General features: G+C 49.3%; 1 protein-coding gene across 1 annotated transcript in view; it reads right to left on the bottom strand.

Annotated features, from left to right (window-relative positions):
- Positions 1–7,896: 7,896 nt before the first annotated feature.
- The window catches only part of MBTPS1 (membrane bound transcription factor peptidase, site 1), a 64,923-nt gene continuing 45,599 nt past the window's right edge, over positions 7,897–27,220 (bottom strand). The window contains exons 13-23 of the mRNA XM_066242376.1: positions 23,804–23,992; positions 23,097–23,269; positions 21,596–21,711; positions 20,928–21,084; positions 20,065–20,189; positions 19,344–19,421; positions 16,769–16,909; positions 14,460–14,591; positions 13,259–13,385; positions 10,158–10,288; positions 7,897–8,733 (exon numbers count right to left, since the gene is read on the bottom strand). Of these exons, the coding sequence (XP_066098473.1) occupies positions 8,537–8,733; positions 10,158–10,288; positions 13,259–13,385; positions 14,460–14,591; positions 16,769–16,909; positions 19,344–19,421; positions 20,065–20,189; positions 20,928–21,084; positions 21,596–21,711; positions 23,097–23,269; positions 23,804–23,992 (1,566 nt within the window). The 3' untranslated portion in view covers positions 7,897–8,536. The remainder of the gene's footprint in view (positions 8,734–10,157; positions 10,289–13,258; positions 13,386–14,459; positions 14,592–16,768; positions 16,910–19,343; positions 19,422–20,064; positions 20,190–20,927; positions 21,085–21,595; positions 21,712–23,096; positions 23,270–23,803; positions 23,993–27,220) is intronic.

Raw genomic sequence — 27,220 nt, forward strand, 5'->3', positions numbered from 1 at the left:
GCCTGAAGAGTGGCCAGCCTCCCGGCATGTACTGGGGCGAAGGGAGCACGATTATGGCCCAGGAGCTCAGAGCTGGGCCATGCCTCCGGCAGTCTTTACGCTGACACCAAGCGAGCAGTGCTCCCTGTGACCAGGACTCACCCACTCTCAGGGGGCGCTGCCATAAAATGACACAGGGCTAAATATGGGCTCAGACAGGGGAAGCCAATGGCAAAAGGTTGTCACTGGCAAGTGACAGGACTGAAATTCAGTCCTGAGTGTGTGTCCTCTCCAAGTCTGTGATGTCATGCTGTCTCCCACACCATGCCCTGACTCTGACGGTGCCCTGGATGGGAAGTGCTGAGAATGAATGACTGAGTGAGTGAATGAATAGATGACGGGAGGAATACACAGACTCCAGAAAAGAGAAAAAAAGCGAAGTGCATGGCTTCCCCTATGTGTTAATCTCGAGTCTGCCGTCAAGAATTGTCACAAGCCTGACCAGGTGGTGGCACAGTGGATAGAGCATCGGACTGGGACGCAGAGGACCCAGGTTCGAGACCCCAAGGTCGCCAGCTTGAGCGTGGGCTCATCTGGTTTGAGTAAAGCTCACCAGCTTGGACCCAAGGTCACTGGCTCGAGCAAGGGGTTACTCGGTCTGCTGTAGCCCCACGGTCAAGGCACATATGAGAAAGCAATCAATGAACAACTAAGGTGTTGCAACGCGCAACAAAAAACTAATGATTGATGCTTCTCATCTCTCTCTGTTCCTGTCTGTCTGTCCCTATCTATCCCTCTCCCTCTCTCTAAAAAAAAAAAAAGAATTGTCACAATCTGGGGGGCTTAAAACAATGGGCATGCTTTCTCATGGGTCTGGAGGTTAGAAGTCTGAAGTCAAGGTGTCAGCTAGGCCATGCTCCCTCCAGGTTCTATGGGAGAAACCTTTCTGCCTCCTCCAGCTTCTGGGGGCTCCAGATGTTCCTTAGCTCATGGCCGTATCACTCCAACCTCTGCCTCTGTCTTCACATGGCCTTCTCCTGTGTCTGCGTCCCCTCCTTTTCTTATAAGAACAGTGGTCATTAGAGTTAGGGCCCCCTCAGATATCCTAAGATGATCTCCTCTCAACATCCTTAATTAAACCTGCAAAGACCCTTTTTCTAAGTAAAAGCACATTCACAGTCTCTGGGGCACAAACATATTTTTAGGGCTCACCATTCAGCACCCTATACACCATATATCTGGAGTCTGATTGTGTTCTCAATCATTTAGTCAGATAGTCAGTCAACAAACACGGATTGATTGAGCACCTACCACATGCCAGGCCCTGGGGATTCAGAGGTGAAAGAGAAACTCTCTGCTCTGGAGGAGGGGATAGATGGGGTGGGGGGAAGATTAAGACTAGACAAACAACCATGGTCCAATGGGAGAGGGAAATCTGGGGGAGCTTCTTGGAGGAGGTGCTAGGAGCTAAAATGTCTATGCACCTTTGGGGAAAGGTGCCAAGGGACACACACAGGAGAGTGGTGAGTCCCTTTTAAAGGCTCAGCCCAGGGGATAAGCCAATGTTCCCAGGAGGGCTGAGGGGTCCTGGGGTGGGGGTCCCCTGGGTGGAGACCCAGGTAGGAGCACCTGGGGAAGGACTTCTTACTGCCCCAGGGCCCAAGGCTGGCAGGGTATGGGGACAGGGACTATGGGGTGGCAGGCGGAGCCCATGCGGCAGCCGGGTAGAGGCAGGCTCTCCAGGCCTCCCAGTGAGCCCCTCCTCTCCCGAAACCGCCCTGAGGTGGGTGGGAGAGAGGGCAGCAGGCTGTGGCTTTACACTCTTAATCTCAGCACCCGCACCTCCTTGTCCCCGCCTGGGTCCCTCATTAGCTGCCCATTAACGTGCATGACTTAGAAATTGGCCACTGGGCTGTGAAATTCCACTCAATGGGAAAACCTCTTAATTCTGAGGGGCTTTGATATGCTCTCTGCCAATGTCCCAGAGCTGAGTGACCTTTCCCTGCATCAGAGAGGCGCCCTGTGGGGCCCCATCTGTGTGGGCAGCACACAGTCTGGTGCACAGGAGGGCAGTGAGGTGGCACATGGTGCCTTTAAGGATGAGATAGGTGGTGGTTTAGCCCAGTGCCCACACCCGGGAGCTGTCTCCTTTCTCCTGTGTCACCCTACCAGGAGAGCGACTGTCATCAAGGGTTGTTCCCACAGTCCCTCGTTCCCTACTCCAGAGTGCGGGTCACAAGACAGGGTAGGCAGTTTCAGGAGAAAGTGACCTCAGCTGTCTCCCAAAGTGTGACAGAACATTCTAGAAGACAGACGAGGGCAGGCGTCAGGAGCCAGAGCGTCACTCACCGACTGTGATCTGGGCCTCGCCAGTCACCTGCAGAATAGGGTGGTCACAGCTGCTACCCGCAGCGCTGTTCGGAAGGTCAGTGGAAGGTGCTCACGGCCCAGAAGTGAGCAGCGCGTGTGAGCTGTTGTTGAAACAAGGGCACCCCAAGTTCCATTGCTGGCGTTTGTTTTTCCGCCTGATTCTGAGCTTCTAGAACAGCGTTCTGAACCGTGGTCGCATAAGAATACCCAAGGCACTCTTCCAAGTGCCAATGCCAGCCCTGCCCTGGGGGCTGCGGATGGAGTTGGTCTGGGGCAGGCGGACTTCGGGATTTCTGTACAGCTCCCAGGAGATGCCAACGTGCTGTGAGAACCATGGTTCTGAGCAGGCTGTGGCCCTGTCTGGTCCCCGTCCCTGAGCCCACAGCCCCCTCCCCTCTCACCTCTCTGCCCGGGCCTGGCCCACAGAAGGCAGCTTTGACACGGCCGGGTGGCGTGATCCAGGCGCTGAAGGGGTCAAGACTCACTGACAGGAGCTGGTCCCTCAGGAGACAGGAACCGTGTGGGCTTGCGAAGGCAGCTCCACCTGCGGCAGTGAGCCAGGAGGGACCCAGGTCCTCCTGCGAGAAATACGTGCCAGTTCTGGAACTGAAACCCAGCCTGGTGGGTGGGCGTATGGCCTGTAAGGATGTTCTTGGCCTAAGGGCATGGCAAATGGAACTCTGCGATGAGATTAAATTAAGGATCTTGACATGGGGTGAGTATCCTTAATAATCTGGAAGGCCCTAAATAGGGTCGCAGTGTCCTTAAAACAGGGAGGCAAGAGAGGTCAGAGGTCAGAGATAAGGGGAAGTGATAACAGAGGCAGGGGCTGAAATGGTAATAAAGGAAGGGGCCAGGAGCTAAGGAATTTGGGAAACCTCTAGAACCTGGAGAAGGCGGGAAAACAGATCTCCTCTGGAGACTTCAGAGGGACCCAGCCCAGCTGACACCTGGTTTTAGCTCATCGAGGCCGTTTTTGGACTTCCCGACTCTAGAACTGTAGGAGAATAAAGGTATTGTTTTACGCCATGTCTTTGTGGTGATTTGTCTCAGCGGCAAGGACAACGGGACCCTGCGTTCTGATCACTGGGAGCCCCCGGGACCCTCACCCCCCGGGCGCTCCACAGCAGGGAGCGTCTTCTGCAGAGCAAGTCTGGAGACTCTCGGTGAGACGCGGCCCCAGGGCCCAGGCCTTGCCCACCCTGCTGTTTCCTCCCTATAAGGAGAGGCTGGTGCCAGAGTCCTGCTCAGGGTAAAGGAAGGGGAATTGCATCTGGAAGGGAAAGGACGCATCTTCGAAGTCATACTGCTGACCTCCCTGCCCGCTGCATGCTAACCACACTCCAGGGAGGCTGCAGCAGCCAAAGGCAGGCTGCACCACAAGGCCCTGAGGAGGGCCGGCTGGAGGCACGGAGCCCCTGCAGCAGCTTCATCACCTGAATCCCAACCCCAGGCAGCCCCCACCCCCTCTTCAAGCCAGGGGCTCACCTTGCCTGTTGACAAGAATCCCCTTGGAAATTTGGTGATAAAACTCATGGAACAGGAAATTCACCAGTTTAACCATTTTAAAATTGACAGTTCAGTGGCATTCAGTAGTCACAATGTTGTGCAACCACCAGGCTGCTATCCAGGCCCAGAACATTTTCATCACCCCAAAAGGAAACCCCAGACCCTTAGCAACCACTCCTCATCCCCCTCCCCCAGCCCTAAACAACCATGACTGGTGTCTCTGGATCGGCCTGTTCTCACATAGATGGACGCACAACCAGGTTGTCTTTGAGGTCTAGCTCCTTTGACTTAGCATGACGTTTTCACACTGGTCCATTTTACAGGTGACCTCCGCAGACGCAGTGCGATGGTTGCTGGGCAGGCCCACCAACAGCAGGGCCCGTTCACGTTCCCGTTCCCCTGGGGTCATCGTGCAAGAGGCCAGAGCCTGGAGGAGCACAAGCTGGACAAGTGCACGTGCAGGGGGACCTCAGACCTGCGTGGCCCTTACACAGGGCGGGGCTGAGGGGGCTGCAGCACCTTCGAGCTTCCTGCCCTCGGAGCCTCGCCTAACCCAGGGTGAGTCCTGGGGCCCAGCCCCTCTCGTTCTCCCAGGGTCCGCATAATATATCTGTGGTTGTGAGGGGCTGGTTGCTTTTTTTTTGGTTTTTGAAAAAGAAATAATTGTTCACTAGGACAATGCGAGTCCACACCAGAAGAAAATGTTCCTTCTGACCAGGGAGTTGGCTTGGCCCGGGCCCACAGCCTTTAGGCACGGCTATCACCATAATCTACACTGTCAGGGACAATGCTGACATGAGTGAGCACTAGCTCTGTCAGGCACGCATCTGTGTGCGGGCCATGGCCGGGCAGGGAGCAGTGAAGGCCCACGGCAGGAAGTGGCCAGTCGGGGACTGGGCCCCAGGGCCAATGCTGTAGTTCAACACCTGTGCCCTAGATGGTGATATCTACTCTAGAACATTCCTCCCGGGTGGGCCTGGCAATCCCACAGCAGCCACCTGACAAAGCCTTTCTCCTTGGAAGGGCACCGCACGCCTGACCCACTGACAGGGTCTTCCCAGTCATTCCCCACCCGTGGGAGCTCTCTCCACCGAGACTTCTCTCCCAGCTCAGTCTCGGCCACTCCTTCATCCACCTCACTCCTTCCATGACTCTGTCCCAAGACCCCTGTCCAGTCATCCTCCCAATATGTCACTGTCCCTCAAGTGAGGCAGACACGGGACATCATGCAGATGCCAGTGGGGGGCAGAGGCGGACATTCAGGCTTCATGCCAATCCTGCCTGCACTACTCACCGTGTGACTCTGGAAGGTACTGAGCCCAGCTGCCACTCTGCCCTGAAACGGAGCCCGTGATGCCTACCCCCAGGTCTGTACCAGAGGCCATGAGCGCACTGCTCCACGGCGCGGCGAGTCTGGCACCCGCTCCTCACAGAACCGTTCCGGCCACAGGCAGGGAAGGGCCTTCGCTTTCTGACACAGCCCTAGTAACAGTCCCTCTGGCAGGGCAGGCACTTCGCACTTCTGCCGTTCAGGGCAGCCCATTCCAGGCCCCAGGGCTTCAGTTCTGCAGAGCTTCCTGGATTTAAGGACCCGAGTTTCCACGCTGCTACTGAACTTCACCTGGTTAGATTATCCCGCATGCCGGTTCCCTTCTTGGAGCTGCAGTAACCTCAGGTCCCTAAATATCTTGGTATCTTGTTTTTTTTTTCATACGTGATCACTTGGAGTTTAATTTGTAAAAGTCTTAGTGTCTTAACTCTCTTCTGTCAATGAAATTAAGACTGTCAATGAGACAGTTAGCGTCACTGTCTACGTGTCCATGTTTGTCCATCTCTGTCCTCTCCTGCCCCAGCTACGTGACCCTACAAATGGGCACCGAGACTGCTGTGAGTGTGCTCGGTGCCGGGGCTGCTGGGGCGCCCGCCACTTAAACAGCAGGCCCTGTGTCTGGACAGAGCAAGTAGAGCAGCGAGCGGCCTCCGCACTAGGAGGAGATGGGAGTGGGGATTGGGGGCAGGAGAGCCAGTCGCAAAGGGACACATGTAGACATACAGCTCGGGCAGGAACAGGGGACATCTGGGTGCAAGCACCATTCTGGGGGGTGAGGCACCCGAGTGCCCAGAGAGACAGGAGAACCTGAGGCTGCAGCCAGCGTGGGGACCGACACGAGCTCCCTGCATGGGGTCTAGAACTTCATTCCGCAATCACCTCGCCTACAGTGCTTGGACGACTGTACGAGAGATGGAGAAGCTTTGTCTCGTTTACATAAAACTTTCTGTAATTCAAGCATCGCCAACATTAAAACGGGGAGGTCTCCAACAGATTTCAGGCTTCTCTAGAAAAACGAGGATGTGCCGTCCCTGAGACTGCCTGGGACTGGGCGCTCCAGCACATACCAGCCCGCGACCTGCTTTCACGCTGGGCCCATGTCCTCATTCCCCTGCGGGACAAGGATGGGCCGCGGCCCTAGCCTTTGTTGCGTGGAGCAGATGGCGAGACGCCCACAACTGTGGAAGGTGGGTGGAGAGACCAGAAGGCTCCACAACGAACACCGCACAAGCCCCCTTGCTCTGATACCTTGAAGCGATGCTCAGATCCTCAGCCCATCTGAGGGCAGCACGCTGCGAGCCTAAATGCCTGTTCCCAGGGGTGCTTGGGATGGGGAGAGCCTTAAAGCGACAGCAGCCACAGAGTGCGGTTAAAAGTGCAAGATCACCAGCGTGACCTGCCAGGGAGAACCCATCGCAGACAAGGTAGGCCTTACTGGCTCCTCCATCTCTTGGCATGGGCCTTTTTCTCTCCAGAACTCCCCACACGGCCTCTGCCCCACCTCCTTTCCACTCACTCAGTGCATCTCATCTGTGACATGAGGGCCAAGGTCCAACCCAGCCAGTCAGCACACAAAAAACAGCCTGGTCAGGCAGGGGTTAAAAATTACAAGCTGTCATGGATTGGTTTCTAAGAAATGACACCTAGTGGATAAAAAGGGCTTCATCAAAAGAAACACTTTTATGCTTTAAAGGAGATCGTCAGGAAAGTGAAAAAGACAGCAGAACAAGAGAAAATATTTGCAAGTCATGTATCTGGTAAGAGACTTGTATCTGGAGTACATAAAGAACTCTTACAGGTCAACGATAAAAGGGCAGCCCAATTAGAAAATGGGCAAAGGCTCTAAACAGATGTTTTCTCTAAAGATCCAGAATGCACAAGAAGCTCAGTGTCTTAGTCTTTAGGAAAATGCCGATCAAACCACAAGGAGATACCGCTTCCCGCCACCAGGACGGCTGGACTCGAGACGGCCAGCAGCGAGGGCTGGCGAGGGCACGGAGAGAGCGGGCCCTCACAACACTGTGATGAAAGCGTAGGAGGCAGCCACTCTGGAAACAGAGTTCGGCAGCTCCTCAAAAGCCTAAGACACACGAGCTGTATGACTTTACTCCCAGGAAGCTGCCTAACACACATGAAAACTCATTGGTGTCCACATGGACACTTGCACACAAATGCTCAGAGCAGCATTACTCACAACAGCCAAAAATCAGAAACAACTCAGATGTCCATCAGCTGAGAAATGAATAAACAAAATGAGAAATATTACTCTGCCGTAAAAAGGAATAAAGTACTGACCTGCTACAACATGAATGAGCCTTGGAAACACGCTAGATGAAAGGAGCCAGTCACAAAAGGCCAAGTAGCATATGGGTCCCTCATATGAAGTGTTCAGAATGGGTAAATCCATAAAGACGGCATTAGTGGTTGCCACGGGTGGTGGGGGAGGGAACAGGCTGACTTACCAATAGGGACAGGGTTTCTTTTGGGGGTGATGAAAATGTTCTGGAATTATGGGGGGTGGTTACACAACCTTGTGAATATACTAAAAACTACTGAACTGTATACTTTAAAATGAAGATTTTCAAAGTATATGAATGTGAATCACATCCCAACAAAAATTAGCAGGCTAATACAGAAACCATTCTAGGCTGTCATCAAAACAAAATGGGACAGGTGGAAACTGAGCTCGTGAAAAAATTCTTTTTAGCTTCATACAGTAATGCATATTTATTGAAAATTTTCTTCACCGACAATGGTGAAATCAAGACCCCAAATTACAAAACATGATGGCAATTGAGACTTATAAAAATAAAGCGAAGGTCTATGTCCCACAGATCTGTGCAATTCGCCTTCAAATCTGTCAGTCCTTTCATCAAAAAGATCGTGAAATCTGTAATTCCTCATGATGGCGTAAAAAACTGCATTCCATTGACAAAAAAAATAGCTTTGCTTCCAAATAGCACAAGTGTTTAAAGTGACTTTTCCCGACAATAAATATAGAAAATAGCCTTAACGAGCATATCTTAGCTTGGTCAGTTGTATCATTGTTTTAAAGTACATCCTCTGTCCTGGGTCAGGAGACCCCAACAGCCTTCTGGTGTCGTCCAAGTCTTTGGTGTGTGCAGCGGCTGGATGAAGCCCTTCCTGCAGGGCCCGGCCCTGAGATGCCAGGATGTACGGGAGCCTCCATGCATCACAGGGCAGGCCCACTGGGAACGGACTCTCAGACCCCAGCAGCTGAAGACTCAGGCCCTTTAAGCAGGTGGCCCCTCTGGAAACGACACAGGACTACCTGCCCACCAAGGCCATCAGGAGAGGCTCTTTCTGGCTCTCATGGTCAGTGGTCTGTTACACAGAAGGGGTCTTTGGTGGGTGAACCTGCTGCATGAGCTGTGGGCGCTTCACCCGGGGTTTCCTCCGCTTCGGCCTGCTTTTGGCCTTGTTGATTTGTACCACAAAGAAGGCCAGGACCACCATGGCTCCCAGGAAGGCAAAGACAGGGATGGTCTGACCCACCTCCTGATTGTAGCGGCCAGGCATGATCCCTGCAAGAGAACAGCAGTGAACAATCAGTGACACCAGCCTCTTCTCTGAGAGGCAGGCTCATCACAAACAAAATACTAATTTCATTAGCTAGGCTTGCAGGGCAAATATACTTTTAAACCTTAGCTGAAGTAAGCCCGGTCATTTGTAGAGAATCTGTGAGAGTGACCTGCAGCTGCCTGCTGTGCATGCATGTGTGCAAGTGTGTGTATGCAGGTGCGTGTGTATGTAGGTGTGTGTGCAGTCCTTGTGTGCCTGCACATCCATGTACGCACATGTGCATGTGCACACGTGTACATGTGTATGCACACGTGTCTGGAAAGTGCAGTGAGGTCTTTGCTCCCTGTCCCTGTGCTCATCTCAGACAGAGACCAGGACGGGCCTTTCTTCTGTCACAGACAATCTACAGTAGGGTTGGCCAGAGGTGCTTTTTGTTTAAATACAATGAAAGATGGACAAGTTTGGCTGCTGGGAGGAGAGAGGGTGCTTCCATCCTAGCTGAGTGGAAGGAAGAGGGAGAAGGCCAAGCAGGAAGGAGGATGGCTGGCTGTGCCCCACCCTCCCGGGAGAGCCATCCACAGATGGGACATGTGGTCAGAAACCAGTGGCCACTGGAGAACCCTGGCTTTAGAGTCAGATGGCTCTGCAACTGAGTAATGACGCTGGGATTCAGAGCACCCAGGCCTGCAGGCAGCCCTCGGAGGCTCAGCACCACTACACAAAGTTCCCAGGGTTGAACTGAATGGGACCCCAGAGTGTCTGGCTAATTCCTGGAACCAAAAGAAACCTTGTGTGGCAGTGTAAAGCCTTGGAAGGGCACAGGGGCTTCCGGAGCAAGAGAGCCGCCGGCACTGCCGAACAGCTGGATGCCAACTGTCCAGGTAAGGGAGAACCTGCCCAGCCAGGCCGAAGCCACTAGTCTTAGAGGGTACAGTTGATGCTCCTTAGGGAAAGGGGACAGAATCAGATCAGATCACCTGAATTTAACAGAATTCCAGCGAAGCCCCACCCAGGTGGGGCAGGGCAGAGTATCAGTGGAGACCTCTGGGCTCAGCAACCAGCTGGGACCAAAACCAGCAGGTGACAGGCATCCCCTGGGGTATATAATACATGCTTGTTTGCAGAACTTAAATAAGAATGTGCAAGTCACTCTGTTGGAAAAAATTTAAGTGTAATATCGGGCCATCATAAAAAAAATTCAATTTTGAAAATCACAGAAGTTTCAGAGGGAGATGGTGGTGAGTTCCTCTCTCAGGTCCACTTATGGCCTTGCTGACCCGCACCACGAGGCCAGCCAGGGTCACCACGGCTCTCAGGAAGGCAAAGATGGAACTGTCCAGCCCATCATCTGAGGAGGGAGGACGGAGAGGACTCTGAACAGACTACATTGGGACTCAGTGCAATAATGAAGCCCCTAAGAACTGACCTCCAGGAATGTCCCAGGCACCACTTTCTCCAGGAGACAGGGGTCTCACTTGAGGGCGATTCGATCGGAAGTTGGGTAATACCACTTTGTCCAGGTCGATGGAGAGTAGCTTCTGATGTTTCCAAAGATTACTTTAGGAAAACAGATGAAAACAAAGCAAAAATAAGCAACTGTACTAGCCTAGGCGGCTTAGCCAACATCTAAGAAACAGAAAGTGATTTAAAGAGAAATGTGAAATGATGTCCCATCTACATCTACCTGAATGCAACTGTGTAACAACTGTAGTCACTACTTCCAGGTCCTGAGACAGAAATGTCAAAACCAAGGCCATACCACAGATTAATATCTGAGCAGGGATCAGTTCTACTGAGTTTATAACATGGCCATCTGGGAAATTCACCAAGTGCCAGGAGAGGGAACGACACGTCATCTCTGAGAGGAGCTCAGATGGCAGGAGCAGAAGCCAGGGCTCTGTGGCAACAGGCCAGGCTCAAGGCTCCGTCTCCAGACCCTGGAGCGGGAGCTGCCTTCTGACGAGTGAGTGCAAACCAGCGCAGCAAAGGGGGCTGCCCTGGTACGGGAGCCACAGACAGTCTGCCCTCAAGGGCACCACCCTCAGGAGAGAGAGGCAGACACACGGGCACCTGCCTTGCTGCAGGGCCGGGAAGGCCAGGAAAGGAAATGCGTGTTCTGTGAACTGTGCTGACTCGTTACAGTAGCACTGTTATGATTAATTCTGAGATCAGAACAACTTGTTCAGGCCACTACAACTGAGACCCGAGAGCAGAAGCTGATCCACAGCAGAGAGCAGCAGAGCGCCTGGGAGGACACCGAGCTACAGGAGCAGAGTACAAACGGAAAAATGGGAAGACTGTTCTGGCCAAGTGAGGGGAAGGAATGAAATATGTTAGCAAATTATTAATTCCCCTTTTCTCTGATTCCTATTCATTTGGAAATGGTTAGCCTGTCTCTTACTTCGGCCAAATAAAAGCAAAGATGTTCAATCCTAACTGGCACTCAGGGTGAAGGTCAGCAGGAAGCCAGGCGACGCGGGATCTGTGGAGATTTCTGTACAGGAAAGAGATAAACTACTATCGTGCACTTCCACCTGGGTGGTGCCTGAAGATGCCAACGAAGATCACATCCTGTTCTACTTTATATGATTTAACTTTCCATTTCAGGTTTAATCAGTGTGAAAATTAAACTGTCAATGTTCAATTATAGAATCAAATGACATTTAAACTTTATGAATCTGTAGCTCAATACATACGTATTTTAATTCTAACAGGTAATATCCTGTCTGGAAGTTAACTATATGGTAATGGCGCTTTTCTAGTTAGGCAACTGTGGCAACAGTGCCTGACATTATCCTCTGAGAATTCCACAACACTCTGATGGAAAGACAGAAGGGGTAGCCTCACCCAGGGGCCCCTGGGGGTAACACTCCTGCAGCTGCTCTAAGGACCCCTGACATTTAACACAGACACCAGGAAAATGAGCCTGCATTACAGAGACATACAAGACACTGGCACTCAGCACTGACAGACACCCTGGCCATTCAAGGGCAGTCGGTCGCCATCTAATGTCTCAAATATCTTCAGATTCAAAATGCAGACCTAGGTCTGGGTCTCTGAGAACTGAGAACAACAACCAACAAGCTGTAAAATGTGAGATAAAGGTGAAGCCTCGTGGGAGTATGAGGAAGGAATTCCTGAGCGTGACAGTGAAAATCAAATTCCAGGAGCTATCAGCACCCTTACTGGGCCAGGGCGATGTGTGATGGATCATCCGATGTAGACAGAGACCAAGGATGGGGCTCTCTGTCCTCAGAGTCCAGAACAGCACCATGAAGAGTAATTAGAGTTCGGGAACTTTGCTAATGGCTGTCCAATGAGTATGAATTGTTGATTACAGCTAGAACTGAAATCTGGTTTGAATACTAGATAATGGTGGGTTATAAATAGATGACATGTGAAAATGGAATCTTATCAGAAATTTTTAAATGATGGGATGTTAACTGGAATGGAAAAGTACTCAGCAATTAACATCTCAGGAAGAACACTGCTGACGGGAAGACAACGTGATGAGGCGACAACTGCACTGCTTTGTCGAGCATGTTCTAGACGAGGACACGTGGTCAGTGAGTGGTGCACTCGGTGCTTCTGCTCATGACAACAGTAGAGCAGAGGCGGCTCCGAGGCCGCCTCCTTTTGGCAGCTCACAGCAGAGACAGCAGCCCTCCGTCCCCGGCCACACCAACACCTGCACACACTGAGACCCAAGCAAAGCAGGCAGCCCGGTGGGGGAGAGAAGGCAGGAGCCTCGCTAGAGGGGAGCTGCAGCCGTCAATGGGTGTGCAGGGTGCTGCCCGTGCGGGGAAGACGGGCTCTCGCAGCTCCGCGCACAGGAGAGGGAGTGGGAGGACTAGCCCACAGCTGTGCCTGGGACACGGACCCCTGCTTCACTGTGTCAGGACCTCAGTCAGGAAAAGCCCCTTCTCCTTGACGGAGCAGGGTACTGTCCATGGATAACCCAAAGTCTGGCTTCTGAAAAGAAATGATGCCAACGAGGTCAAGTTGGACAGTGAGGTGGAGAAGCAGGCACATCAACGACGTCTGGGCTCCATGTACAGAAGTGCACTGACCAACTGCGACCCTGGAAGGTCGCTTTACCAGGCTCAGTACTCGGCACGGGAGAAGGGTACAGACACACATTCGGGCCAGGCCACAATCAAGGACCAGACCCACCCCGAGCAGCCCCAGTCCCTGGGGCATGACAGAAGAAAGGACCCGTCTGTATTTCAGCATCAACATCGCAAACAGGGAGCATTCAACCCCCGAACCCCAAACCCTAGGAGTCAGCGCTTCATCACTATCAGATCACAGCTTTTTAAGCAAGAATCGACCAAACTTCACTCAATGCCAGTCACCCAAAGTACTTCTTTATGCAGAATACCCCCCGAGAACAGTGCTCGCTGATTGAAATAACCACCACAAATTGAAAAGCTAGAAGATTTGGTTATTTGATAATAATGCCAGTATTTTTTTAAAAAGCAATGAATCATAAACCCTGCAGGAGTAGAAAGCACAGGAAAAACTAACCTGGGAGCTGTCTCATTTAAAGGCTGCGGCTTGGCCCACGACAGGTGTGGACAGGCCGGCAGAGCGCGAGGCTCCGGGCCTCCCAGACGGGCCTCCAGGACCTTGGAATACCGGTGCAGGTGGTTCCCTGGGCGGCGTCCAGAGCAATCCACAGTGACAGCAGCAAATGATCAGTGTTGTGAAGATGTAAGGGGAGGAATGGAGCTTCGTTAGTCATCTGCCTGCGGTCCACTGTGTGCGCCTCGCCTGTCCTTGGGCAGGGGCTGGGAACCTCACTGACTATATATACACGTACCAGGCTATACTTCAGGAACCCAACCTATGGAAATGCTTCGTGGAAAACTCTTTAGCTTTTAAAATATTTAATTCTCATACAAAAAAGAAAAATCTGCATTTTCAAACTTCAAAATTTCTTTTATTACTTAGATCTATGCTGTCCAAAACTATAGCCACTATCAATATATGCCTACTGAGCATCTGAATTGGGGTGTCATATGTTTAAATAACACTGTTGTATACTAGGTTAGTCTTTTATTAAAGTGAATTTCACCTGTTTCCTTTTACCTTCTAACGTGGCCACTGGGAAATTCAGAATCATGTCTGTGGCCGACACTACCCTTCCATGGACAGCGCTTAGAGGCTCAGGCATCCGGGCGTGAGGGCACCGGACCAGCCCTGCCTGCGGGACAGCACACGGACAGCACATGGCGAGCCCGGGCTCCCCTCGGAGCCTTCTCCTTAGGCTCCACTGCAGCGTCCCTCCACCGTGAACGCAAGTCCACTACCTATTTCCACAGGGCTCTGAGGACCTAGCGAGGGACTGAATCTGTGTAAAGCACCCGGCCCAGTCCTGCTACCTAGTGAGGACTCAGAAATGTTGGCTGCTCCTCCCAAAGACCCCAGGAGCGAGGTCTTCATCTGTGAGGGGGATGGTCAACCTTAACTGGGAGCGGTTTGGAGACCTAGGAGTGAGCAGGAAAAGCATGTGACACCGAGGCCCTGGGTACAGTCCATCCTGTTCATGGGAGAAGAGCCCTGTCTGCAGGCCAGAGCTGCTGGCCTCTATTCTGCCGGCAGTGGTTATGAAAAACCACAGGGACCCCACTGACTGGCTCCGATTTCTGGCAGATGTGACTATTTCTGGAAGCAGGCTGAGCTGGGCTGCCCCCCACCCCCACTAAGCGCCTGTGGGCCCACTCACCCTCCATCCTCTCTGGAGGGGTCGAGCCGGCCCCGCTGGGAGGGCGCTGCCGGTTCCCAGAATGACTGAGGCTGGGTGGGGTCACCCCGTATGACGTGTACTGAAGGAGTGCATCCAGGAGCCAAAAGCAGTCTGTGGGTTCAATAAACACGCTGCTTAGGATCAGATTTTTTTAAAAGGAGTTTCTACAGGAAAATAAAAGCCCTCAAAATGGAGGGAGAAAGTGAGAGGTGAGTCGATTACATCAACATAAACTCCATTCTCCATGGTCAGAGCTAGCCACAGAGAACATGAAGAAACATGACCTGGCCGTGGGCTTCACCCCGGCTCAGGGCTCGGGCAGGGCGGTAACCCTGGGCACTGGCTGGACAAGCTGTTAGAGCACCGCTGGGACCTGGGCCCCTCACGACGAGGACAGAACACAGCTCACTCAGGGTTGGTGAGACTACGTGACACCCATGAGAACCACTGCTCAGACTCGGGGCTCTAGGTATGAGAACCGGGTGCTGAAACTCCTGTCAACGCCCGAAGGCTGTCCTGACTTACACAGGGGAAGGGTCCTGACTTACACAGTGAAGGCAGAGCCAGGACTACCGTGTGTGCTTCACAGCGAGGTGGCTTCAAGGTCACTACAAGCGCAGAGTCTAATAACTTGGGCTGCCCTTTGAGTGGCCCCAACGACCAAGTGTGAAGGAAAATGCTCAGTGACTTTGGGAGACGACGCAGGGAGTCCAGATGCTGAGCTACGATCCCAGAGCCAAGTAGAGGGATCTTTTCTATCAGGAGACAGACGTGATCTCTCTTTAATCCTGAGAGCATCATTTCCAGACCAATTCTCCCCACAGCTGCCACTCCAAGTCCCACCAATGCCAGCCTGGACCAGACGAGACTTCCGAGAGCAACACACCAGGAGCTCCTGCACTAAAGAGCGCTCCTGGCGGAGTGCTCATGCCCTGACTGCCGTTGGAAGTTTAAGGACCAGTCCTCTCAGGCATCTATCATTTTAAGAAGAGTCTTTCTAGAAGATTTCAGGTCTTAAAAAAATATCTTGGCCCTGGTCGGTTGCTTAGTGGATGGAGCATCAGGCCCAGTGGGCGGGCATCCTGGGTTCGTTCGATCCTCCATCATGGCACACATGAAAAACAACAATTTACTTTTCTTTCCCTCTTCCCCTTCTCTCTCCTCCCCTCTCACAGCCTGTGGCTCGAATGGTTCAAGCGTTGGCCCCAGGTACTGAGAATATAGCTCGGTTGGTTCAAGCATTGGACTCAGACAGGAGTAGCTAAGTAGATCCTGGTCGGTATATATGCGGGAGTCTATGTCCCCTCCCCTTTAAAAAAAAAAGCTCTGTGTAAATAAAACATTCATCTTCTTTCAACTGTGACTTTAACCTTCACTTTTGATTTTTTTTTTTCCACTTTTGATTTTTAAAAAGACCAACTGGATTCTAAGGACTTACATAAAACCCTAGGCATTTTGTCAACTTCAAGTTGGAGGAGAGGTGCAGCATACAGCTCCCAGCTCGCGCTCCGGGGCCTCGCCCTTCCTGGCGAGCCTGCTAACTGCTCTCAGTGTGACTGATTCCCTATGTGCCCTCAGCCCGCTTCTCCAGGGAGTTCCAAGACTGGGTTTTAGTCCTGGTTTTATCATCATCTGACCCAGCAAAAAGATGTTAACACTTTACCATTCCATTTCCTTCTTTACAAAAAGAGCAAAACAAACCGTGTCCAAGCTTGAAACCCAAATATGGAGGCTACCTCGAGAGATGCTGAAAAAGAGGAGGAGTGTTAGGATCTGCCTCCTGCCCCTACCCACCTACCCACCCACGGACAAAGCAAACGCCCCTCACTGGTCAAGGCTCCTAACAGCCAAAATGCCCTCGTCTGGCCCTCCAGGATAAAGTGGGTCCGCCCTGCGAGGGGCACCTGCACGGCAGTGCCAGTGACGTCCAGACCCCAGAGGAAAGCCAGGTAGGGCAGGCCAGGTACGCCAGCAAAGGGCCTCTCAGCGGCAACGTGGCAGTCCCGGCACCTGCTGGCCCCAGGACAATGACTATGGAGGGAAAGGCAGCGGGGGCAAGAAACAAGCTTCTTTTGCTTATTAAATGCATCCAGACTTATATACCTATCAAAATATTCCAAGCATTTAAAGCAGCAGGTATGTCCCTGGCCACACATGGCCCTCCTGAGCAGGTTCTCGTCAATTCACCAGCATCTCATCGGTGTCTTTCCAGGGACAAGGGAAAGAAAGGATCTGACCATCAGAGTCACAAAGCACAGTCTCCTTTTCAGCCACACTACCCGTCTCACCCTTCTGTCGGTGACTGTCATCTAAGCAATTGGAGTCTCCGTACAACACGATTCGGCCTCCACCCTCAGCTGGGATCTGATAAAGTCCCAAAATGGGGACGTTTTCAACAACTGCTGTTTCCTGTTTTAAAACCTCCAATCCTGAAACAACACAAACAAAAACAGCAATGAGAATCATCGAGGAATAAATTATTTTCCAGTTGCCACCTAACATGTGACAGATAAATCACAGCAAAATCCACTCTTTAATCACAACAATGCAAACTTTTAGCATAGAAAAACAATGCCTTGAGTGCCATTAATTTGGGTTTTAGCAAGATTCACTTACATGTGTGTATATAATGTATATATATTTCCATACACATCTTTTTTTTTCACTTGAAATGGTGGTAACAGCTTTAAAATTTTCATGTTTCCCTCTTTTATCTTAAAAACATAAACTGTGATCCCTTCTTATCATGCTGAATGGCTATGTCCTTGGCCGGCCAGGCAGCTCTTGCTAAACACACAGGCACCTCTACAGACAGTCACAGTAACAGACATCCCGTTTCTGGTCTTATTATTCAAAGCTAGGACAAACATAACTGATTTTTAAAATATATGTCCACAATATTTTAAATTTAGATTTAAGATATGTTACATACATCTCACAAATACAAGTGTTCCAAAGCAGAGCCTTATCTCTGCCGAAACAGATGGCCCAATTTACAATGTTTAATGAAACAAGAAGTCAAAAATGCATAAATGCCACAGACGCCGAGTGCCGGTGACATCATATCATCTCAGTCTCTGAGCCTGAAGCAACCAGAAGCAACCTCGTTCCTTGGCACTAAATGACACACATCTTCGCCAGAAGCCAGATATACCCAGTTGGTAACATCTAAAATGTCCGTGGCTATAAAAATGCAGCACTTCCTGTTCTCGGTGTATAGTTCCACGAGGAGCTGCGTGAAGGGAGAAGCAAGGCTTTCCTGGTGCGCGGGCAGAGACAGAGCGACACAGCAGCTGAAAGGGGAAAGTGCCCCCCGCATCGCCACGGGCCTCGTGGGTTAGCAGTGTGGATTCTGATAGCAGAGTGGTCCTTTGAGATCCAGCATAACCCAGATCTTCAAATTCCTTTTGCACCCAAGAGATTATTCAACTTAAAGCCTATGTGGAAGTAAAAATCCCCTTAAGGATTTCGAGGTGACTTCTATTTTCAGGCTAGCAGAACCTCAGAATAAAGCACACACCCTTAAATCTACTTCTTACTCCTCTCCTAGCAAAATGGGTGCTACCAGTTGGCCATAAGACCACTGCCGTCACCCCCGTTTGGCCCTTACCAGAAATGACAACTGCCCTGTGAGAAACTGAATCCAGAAAGAATCACTAACCTACGGTAAACTATGCCAAGTGACTGAGAAATCATGATTATTTATGTGCTAAAGTTAAACTGCAACCCTGTGCACACACACCTATTGATTGACCTGGCCTTGCTGAAGGGAAAAACCCCTTCCAGGTAATACAAAAATAATTTCGACCTTGCAAATGCAAATAGATGAGCAGGAAGTCCTTCCTGCCTTCTTAACATTTTAAAAATGAAACTGTCCCTAACTTCCAATTACAGAAAATGGCAAACTTTGCAATGGAGGGGACTTCCATTCTGAAATTTTTTGACTTGCATGAGAAAATGAATCCTTCCTGTAAATTTCCATAAGCCTGTCCCATTGGGCACCGAACAGTCTCACAACTCTTGGCAGAGGTGAGAGAGACACATGGTGAGGAATCCCGGCTCCGGAGGGGGGACGGCAGGAGGCTGCCCAGAGCCAGAGCAGGCGGACAGCTTCCCGCGGTGGGAAGGGCAGATTCAGCCCAGGCCGCCCGGCTCCTCTCTGCTCCCGGGTCTGCTCAGGGCACTCAGCAGAGTCCCGGACGCTGATGTGAGGGACTGCAGTGTTTGCCTTCCTGGGTGATGTCTGGCTGAAGTCAGATCAAAACTGAAAGGGAAGACCTTTCTTCCCTTCAAATTCTTAAGGGAATTTTAAGAAAGGACCCTACAATTAATATTCTTTACCTTTATACAGTTAAAAACATCAAAACATGGTCAACATTTTCCCCAATTTTAGTGATCTAGCAATCATGGGAGCAGAACAATTTACAAATAGTAACAAAAATTTAAAGCAACTTTAAAGATAGTTTTAAAAAATATCTACAAATATTTAACAGCCCTTCTGCAGGAAATGCAATTTATTTTGCAGTAGTCAGTATACACATATATTCAAATGATCAGCAAGGGGCAGTCTTGTCTATCTCTGCATCCATCAGAGCCACTACCAGAAGTCCTGCCTAAAGTAGGTACTACACAAATAGTATTGCAATAAATATTAGAACAAAACAAAACTGCTGGTAAGTATGGCGATGTCTTTTGGAGGTACTGAAGATGTTCTGGAAGTAGTGACGAATGCACAACTGTGTGAATACACTAAAAATCATTGAATTGCACACTTTAAAATGGTGAATTACATACAATAAAACTACTATTTAAAAGGAAAAAAGAAAGAAGGAAACCAAAAAGCCTATGAAGAACATCCCTTACCTTGGTCTTTAAACGTCTGTGTTATCACTATGCCATCTTCTGGAAATTTAGCGATGCTGCACCCTGATGCATAGTACACTGGAAAACAGTTGTCCGAGTTGAAGAACACAGAAACACGGAACGTTTTATCAACAGCTACTAATTCACCTAAAATGCATTCTTTAGACATTATATATTTTCTAAAATTGCTTTTAATCTTAGAAGAAGAGCTGCTATTACTGATATTTAAATTACAAAGAATGACCTCAAAACTGAAGTTGAAAAATACTACTAATATAAGATGTCTGAAGAGATTTCTGAAGTCTGAGCTGTTACAGACTTGAAACAACTAAGTCAGGACAAGCAGAATCAGTAACAACTGTACTCAAGATATTGTTCTAGAAACTAGTTCCCAAAAATCTATGGGGAAACTTCTTAAACGAGATTTGCCAAGTAGTTTCACAAACAGAATTGTGTAAATAATCAGGAACCTGTCAGGTATTTCCTATTTGGGAAGATGCAAAATACAGAGCACTGATGGGCGGCACTAAAAGGAGAAATGCTTGTGGGAATTATCATTTAAAATCCCGGACAGAACTAGAGGGGTCAACACCAGCTTCCCAGACGCCCTCTGTGGCGACACTGAACCATGTTCTCCACAGCCTCGCGGCCTCAGGACTCACTCCATCCTCCCTCTGACACTCAGACCCTGGGCACCCCGTTAACACAACACGAAGCTTACTGTCGTGGCTCGCCAAAGTAAAATCCCCTTCGTACAGGCCATCGCTGAACCCCATGTTCCAGACAGACAGAAGTTCGTTCAGAGCTGGGATGTTGGCTCCTCCGGTGTCTGGCATCCACCACTGCCTGTCAAAGTGACAAGGAGGCGTGAAGAGGACTAAACTGAAACACTCCACATACACTTACTCTCTCCTCAACAAACTAAGTGTCCTCTTTCAGAACCCAGTCCAACCACACCGAGAGTTCAGCTGAAACTGCTAGCCTGGGGGTGAGCAATACCATAACATAAATGCTTCAGCCAGTGCACGAGGGTGTTACTTATTAAAGTGCACCTCATACGACATAAGTGCACTGGACCCCGAGAGAGAGGGAAGAGATGAGCAAGAAGCTTACAAAGTTCATCACAGCTCTGAAGAAAAAAATTCACCTTCATAATACATTGGATAACATTCATAACACACAGGGAATCTTTGGTAACTAATCTATTAGAAGCTTACTTTAAATAATAGGTCCTTTGGTGCATTTAAATTTGTACAGATTCAGTAATAAAGTGACAGAAGAATAGAAAAGAACGGAACAGAAATTTAAAGCTCAAGTATCTATGATCAACAAGGAAAGACAATGAAGCCTTTAAATTATCACCTGGAATCAACCAGCACTTGACTTACTGAACAGACAGCCTTCAGGAACACTGCTACTACCCCGAGAGAAAGCTCTCTCTAACCAAGTGCCTCAACCAGCGGTCCATCTCTGACCACTGAAAGGACCACTAGTGGGCCAAGCAGGCACTTAAAGTATTTTCTAGGTAGAAGTTAATTCCCAAAAAGTCAGATTTCTTATCCAAATGCCAACTCATATCAGTACCTCGTGTTTTCATCATAGAACTTGACTTTTCTCATAACAGACGTGTTGTACCAATCACTGAAGACAATGAGTGAGAGGCCATTGTCCACGTCCCGCCGCAACTTGGCGACCTCCTCGGGGAAGTACTCCTCTTCGCTGTCCACCATGAGCAGCGTTCCTGAGGGACAAAATGCCAAGCTCTGAGAAGCTTCACCTCTGAACGACAGGGGTCCCTGTCAGAGGCAGCGTCTCACTGGCCTCCACACCTCCGGTTACTGGCTCCTGGCACTCCGGTTTGTGCCCTGGGCCGCGGGAGGAGCAGGTGAGAGAGAAGCCTGGAGAGAGAGAGGCCCGGGCCTGCAGTGCACACCAGCCAGCGGTGGCCTTCTGTTTCATCTGCAACGCTTATCACAGACACTTTACTTTCCGCAGAGGAGGCAAAATACAGCGCTGGAGCTTCTCTAATTAAAAATAAACAAAAATGAGCAAACTTCTTTGTCCCCACTTACTCTGGGTGACGTTGGTTACCACCGTCACTGCACAGAGGAAAGTGCGCTGCTCTGTCTGGGGCCTTCTTTGGCTTCCAGGGGATGGGAGACCCCACACACGCTCCCTCTGCTGGCCTCTCATCTTTCAGACTTTCCCAAACCCTGACAGAGGAAAGGGCCCTGGCTAGCACACTTGCTCACCATACTGACTGGCGTCAAAGCACGTGAAGGGGGAGCCAAGGACTTCAACAAAGTAGCCCATGCTTCTCAAGTGTTGGTACATATCCCTGAAGTTGGTGTGGATGTGGTCACCGTTCCTGAAAAACAGCAAGTCCCGGCACTGCACTGGTCACTCTCTCCTCGGAAGAAAGGCTCTCCGGCCAGAGTTACCTCCGAAGGCCGGCGTCTCTGCAGGAGCACAGCTCCACGCCCAGCAGGGGCCTGGGGACCGGCCGCAGCACAGCCATCACTCACACTCCCAGACCAGCTGGACTGGCATACAAAATGGGTAACAGGAAATCATGCTCACAGCACAGGTAAGAAGGGATGAAGAGACACGAAGAAAAGGCCAAATAAATGCACTGAGACCTCGCTTTAGCAATGGCACACATGTAAATGGCACAACCAGCATTTGACAAATTCAGCACGGGAACACAGACATGCTGGACCAAGCCACACAGGGCGAGTGAACTACTTTTCCATCCCGTCTCCTCCTCAACATGCTCGTTTTCCCACTGTGTACTGTCAGCCGCCTACCCAAGTGCCCCGGAGATCACCCCCATCTCACTGCCCAGCAGTCTGCGTGGCCCCAGAGAACACCCCCATCTCACTGCCCAGCAGTCTGCGTGGCCCCAGAGAACACCCCCATCTCACTGCCCAGCAGAGTCCGCCTCCTGAGCAGGGCTGAGCCCGTCTGCTCCTCTCCAGACCTGTGGCCACTGCCCTGGTCTTTCAGCTCCTCCTCATTTCTTGTCTACCTGCCTCTGGTCTGAGCCCCCTGATCTGCCTTCCAGACACCTTTTTAAAGAGCAGAACTGACCTAGAAAGTGTCCTGCCCAAACCTTTCAGTCATTGCTGCTCACCATTTTCAGCATCAAATCCAAACTCCTCTGCTTACACTAGGGCAGAGCTGAGCCTGGCACATGGGCAGAAGGCAGCCCAGCTGCCCGGAAGGGGCTGTGAGGGGGCAGGGCCTGGTGGCTTGAGGATGATACACCAGGAGGTCTGGATAAGCAGCCACTGGAGTTTTATGCAAATTGTGAGAGAATTTATGTTTTTAGGTGACCAGGGCTGCTGTATGGACAAGGGGTTTAAGGGAGGAGCAAGAATGGCTACAGTCACTCAACAGGAGGCGACTGATACCATCCAGGCAAGAGATGACAATGGACTGAACGACAGAGGGAGAAGAGGCGGTGGCCAGAGAGGGCAGGAGGCGGGACACTCTGGAGGGAGGACTACCAGGATTTGCTGAATGAGTCAACAGAAGTAAGGGAAAGAGCCATTAAGGACGAGTCCAAGGTTTTGTACTGCACAACTGTACAAGTCTGACACGGTACCCTAAGAGCACAACGAGGACCTGCAAAGGCTGGGGCTGCGGAAGCCCAGGCTCCACGAGGAGCGACATCTGCTTCCCACAGGGACAGCGGCCCCTGGTCCTGCTGCAGAGGACGGGTGATGAGCACTGTACCGGGTGGCTGCTTACCAGTCCAAAGGGTCGTTCTTCATCCTCAGGTTATCCCTGGGGAAGTAGCCGGGGGGGTAGCGGAGGTTGTGGTACTGGTCCCAGAGAACTCTCTTGCTTCGAGGAGGAGCAGGAATTATCTTCACCTTAATTGGGAGCTTCACTGTTGAAGTCTGTTCTGCACCATTTTTTGACTGAAAAAAGTAAAAGAAAAACTTGAAGCGCCCCTTTTGCTCAGAAGAAACTTCCTGGTTTAGGGGTTTATTTAAGAAGTTGATTCTATTTCTAATAATTTGAACACAAGAATTTCCAGTAACAAATGTAGAAAGGAACCTTCATGTATCACAGTTAATTCCATTAAAAATCTTAAGAGTTTGAGACTTAAATTTGAATCACCTTGTTCCTAAAACACTAGTGCTATGTAGAATTACCCCTGCATTCCCTTTTAGAGAACACATATTTTCTGCAATCATTCTGAGCCTGAAATTGAGCACAAAATGGTCCTATCTGCTGTTGCTCAGCAACAGACTCAAAGGCAGCATCACTCATTACTGCGCTGGCTTTTCAACTCCAGCTGCTCTGTAGGTCCCGGAATCATTGATCATGGCCTTCAAGCCTAATCACACCAGCTGTGCTTCAAATGCGAGACCCTAGGTGTTCAGCCTGCCCCTCCCTTCCCAGTGGCGATGGTGAAAGGTTAAGAAAAGCCCCTCCCTGCACTCACTTACTTCCATCTCTGCTGGAGATGCGATGGTGATCATGACGTGCCCCTGCGCAATGCCCTCCCAGGAAGCTGCTTTCTTGGTGACAGAAATGGAAATGGCCAGGTAGCCTGACCAAGGCCATAACACCGAGGAGTAAGAGAAAGCCACTTCGATGTTGTCCCCATTCTGTGGTAAATAGGGCTGCCAGTCAGGCTGCAAGAGAAAACAAGCAAAGGCCAAGGTGAATGCTCAATTCCTAAATTATCTACAGCAGTTTTTGAGAAATAATGTCATATTTTAAATAAGGCAAAATGAAATTTATATGCAGACACTAAGTAACCTATAACCAAATTCGCCTAAGGAATGCCTAGGACATCATCCATTAAAAAAGTCTGGAATCCACTATTTCTGACAGCCTCCAGTTTTAAAGAGAACTTTCCCCCACACTTAAATAAGAAACAAAATGGGACACATAGTTTGCCATACAACTTTTACCTGATGGAGAACTTAAATAAATGCAAACTCTCAGGTTTGAGGTTAGATTCCAATTAGTTAGTTGTACGCTTAAAGAATCACATTTATTGAAAGGACCCAAATAATAAAATGACATGGAGGCAAACTGTCCCCAAATTCTGACGCAGTGACCGAGCGGGCGAAGGCCCCTGGCGGGCCCAGAGGGAGGGCTGCTCAGCTGGCCGGAGGCCCGCCCTTTCAGTGCAGTCCGGTCTGGGGAATGAAAGGGAAGCATGACCGGAGACCATCTGCAGGAAGCGTCAACCAGCTCCCATAACATTCCAATTTTTAATATTTCAATAACCGACATTTCAAACTAACCTAAATTACTCATTTCCCTCATAAACCAGAGAACAACAGTATATTCCCCAAGTGAGTCAGCATATTAAAAAATATTTTGAAAAAGGTGAAAAATATTTGTAGGATAAAGCATCACAAATAATGAGGAAGGAAAGGGATTTTTAGTAAATGCTCTTGAGATAACTGGTTAGCAATTGAGAAAAAAAAAGTTAATTTTCATCTATCATTTATATCACATATCAAATTAAATGTTTTAAATTACATATCTAATGAGCATAAAAGAAATCAATATAAAGTGAAATTGAGATTTAATTATATCTGTGGAGAAATGAGTTTCTAATTTTTCAAAGAAATCACAAAAGATTAAAATTCAACTACATGAAAATGTGAAACTCTCAAGAGAACTTCCTCCCCAAGATAAAAAACCACCACTAATATCAAAGAGAAAAATTAAACAATAATCTGTGGGAATATTTTTGCGTAAAATGCAACAATGGTTAATTTCTCTATGATATGAAGATCTTGCTAGGATGAATAAGAAAAGCCTAACTTCCAGTACATAAATAAATGGGCCAAGTTGATGAAAAGCTAATTCATACAAGAGGAAATACAATTAGTAAACAAACCTGGAGATATTCACCACACAAATAACTGAAGTGCACAATAAACAAGGCACCCATTTTATCCCCTCTAAATTTAAAAGATGAACCACCTAGCCCTGGCGGGTTGGCTCAGTGGTAGAGTGTCAGCCCAGTGTGTGGAAGTCCCGGGTTCAATTTCTGGCCAGGGCACACAGGAGAAGCACCCATCTGCTTCTCTACCCCTCCCCCTCTCCTTCCTCTCTGTCTCTCTCTTCCCCTCCCGCAGCCAAGGCTCCATGGGAGCAAAGTTGGCCCGGGCGCTGAGGATGGCTCTATGGCCTCTGCCTCAGGCGCTAGAATGGCTCCAAATGCAACCGAGCAACACCACAGATGGGTAGAGCATCGCCCCCTGGTGGGCATGCTGGGTGGATCCCGGTTGGGCGCATGTGGGAGTCTGTCTCTCTGCCTCTCCGCTTCTTTCTCACTTCAGAAAAATTCAAAAAAAAAAAAAAAAAAAAAAGATGAACCACCTAGAAACAAACCAAATGTCCATTAAACAACATGAGATCCATCCACACAATGAAGTATTATTCAGCCACAAAAAAGGATGAAGCATGGACACATGCTACGGTATGGATGCACCTTACAGATATCTCATGAGGTAAAGGCCAGTCACAAAAGACCACGTATTATAAGACTCCATTTGTAGGAACTACCTGGAATAGATAAACCCCGAGACAGAAGGTGTGTTAGTAATTGCCAGGAGCTGGGGGGAAAACAAAGGGGAAGGACTGCAAACAGGTATTTTTGGGAGGATGATAAGAAGTTCTAGAATTGTATATAGTAATGATAGTGGTATCAGCACTTGTGAGTACACTGAAAACTACTGAATTGCGCAACTTAAAAAGGTAAATTTTATGGTATGTGAATTTTATTGCATTTTTTAAAAACCTCATTGAATTCAGAAAGAATGTACCACCCAGCACAGGCACGATAGAGATGGTGCCCTTGGCACAGCACCGGCAGCAGCCTGAGATGGTGCGACTCTTCTCTTGGACATATCTGGTAATTGTGTCAAGATCCATAATAACATCCACACCCTTTGTATTCAGGACTCCAATCCATGGAGTTTCCATTAAGGAAATAATTCAGAAAAAACATTTGCAAAGCTATTCAGTGAAATGTTTATATTTGAAAACCACCAATTTTTTGTTTATGCAAGGGGAAATAGAAAGCAAATTATGATTTGACAGTTCTATACAACATTAAACAAACATTAAAATGTATACTGGTGCCTGTATACATTTTTAAATGCTTCCAACTAATGAAAACTAAAAAAAAAAAGACTAAATATTTGGCCTGCTGCATAACAAAAAATATATATTTCAGATAAAGGCTAGAAAAGAACATTTATAAATTAGTGCCTATGACCACTAAGCTGTACAGCTGAAACTAATATATATAAAATGATACCAAAGTGACCAGTTGGTATGCAAAATTTTTAAAAAATGGCTATTAGTGTGTTGGGACTGAAAGTAATTTATCTGTTCTCTTTCTCTATTCTTTACTGTTGTGATCATGTTTATGTAGTTAAGTATAAAAGTATAAAAATACATAAAAATGAGCCCTGGATGGCTAGCTCAGCGGCAGAGCATCAGCCCAGCGTGTGGAAGTCCCGGGTTCGATTCCCGGCCAGGGCACACAGGAGAGGTGCCCATCTGCTTCTCCACCCCTCCCCCTCTCCTTCCTCTATGTCTCTCTCTTCCCCACCCGCGGCCAAGGCTCCATTGGAGCAAAGTTGGCCCAGATGCTGGGGATGTCTCCATGGCCTCTGCCTCAGAACCCTAGAATGGCTCCAGTTGCCATGAAGTCCCCTGGTAGACATGCCGGTGGATCCTGGTGGGGTGCATGCGGGAAGTCTGTCTCTCTGCCTCCCCGCTTCTCACTTCAGAAAAAAAAATTAAAAATAATAAATATATATACTTATTATTATATAATAATATATACATATTTAAATGAAATTCAAAAAAGACTATACTGGCTAGAC

Source organism: Saccopteryx bilineata, chromosome 9, assembly GCF_036850765.1.
Source record: "Saccopteryx bilineata isolate mSacBil1 chromosome 9, mSacBil1_pri_phased_curated, whole genome shotgun sequence".
NCBI classification, from domain to species: Eukaryota; Metazoa; Chordata; class Mammalia; order Chiroptera; family Emballonuridae; genus Saccopteryx; species Saccopteryx bilineata.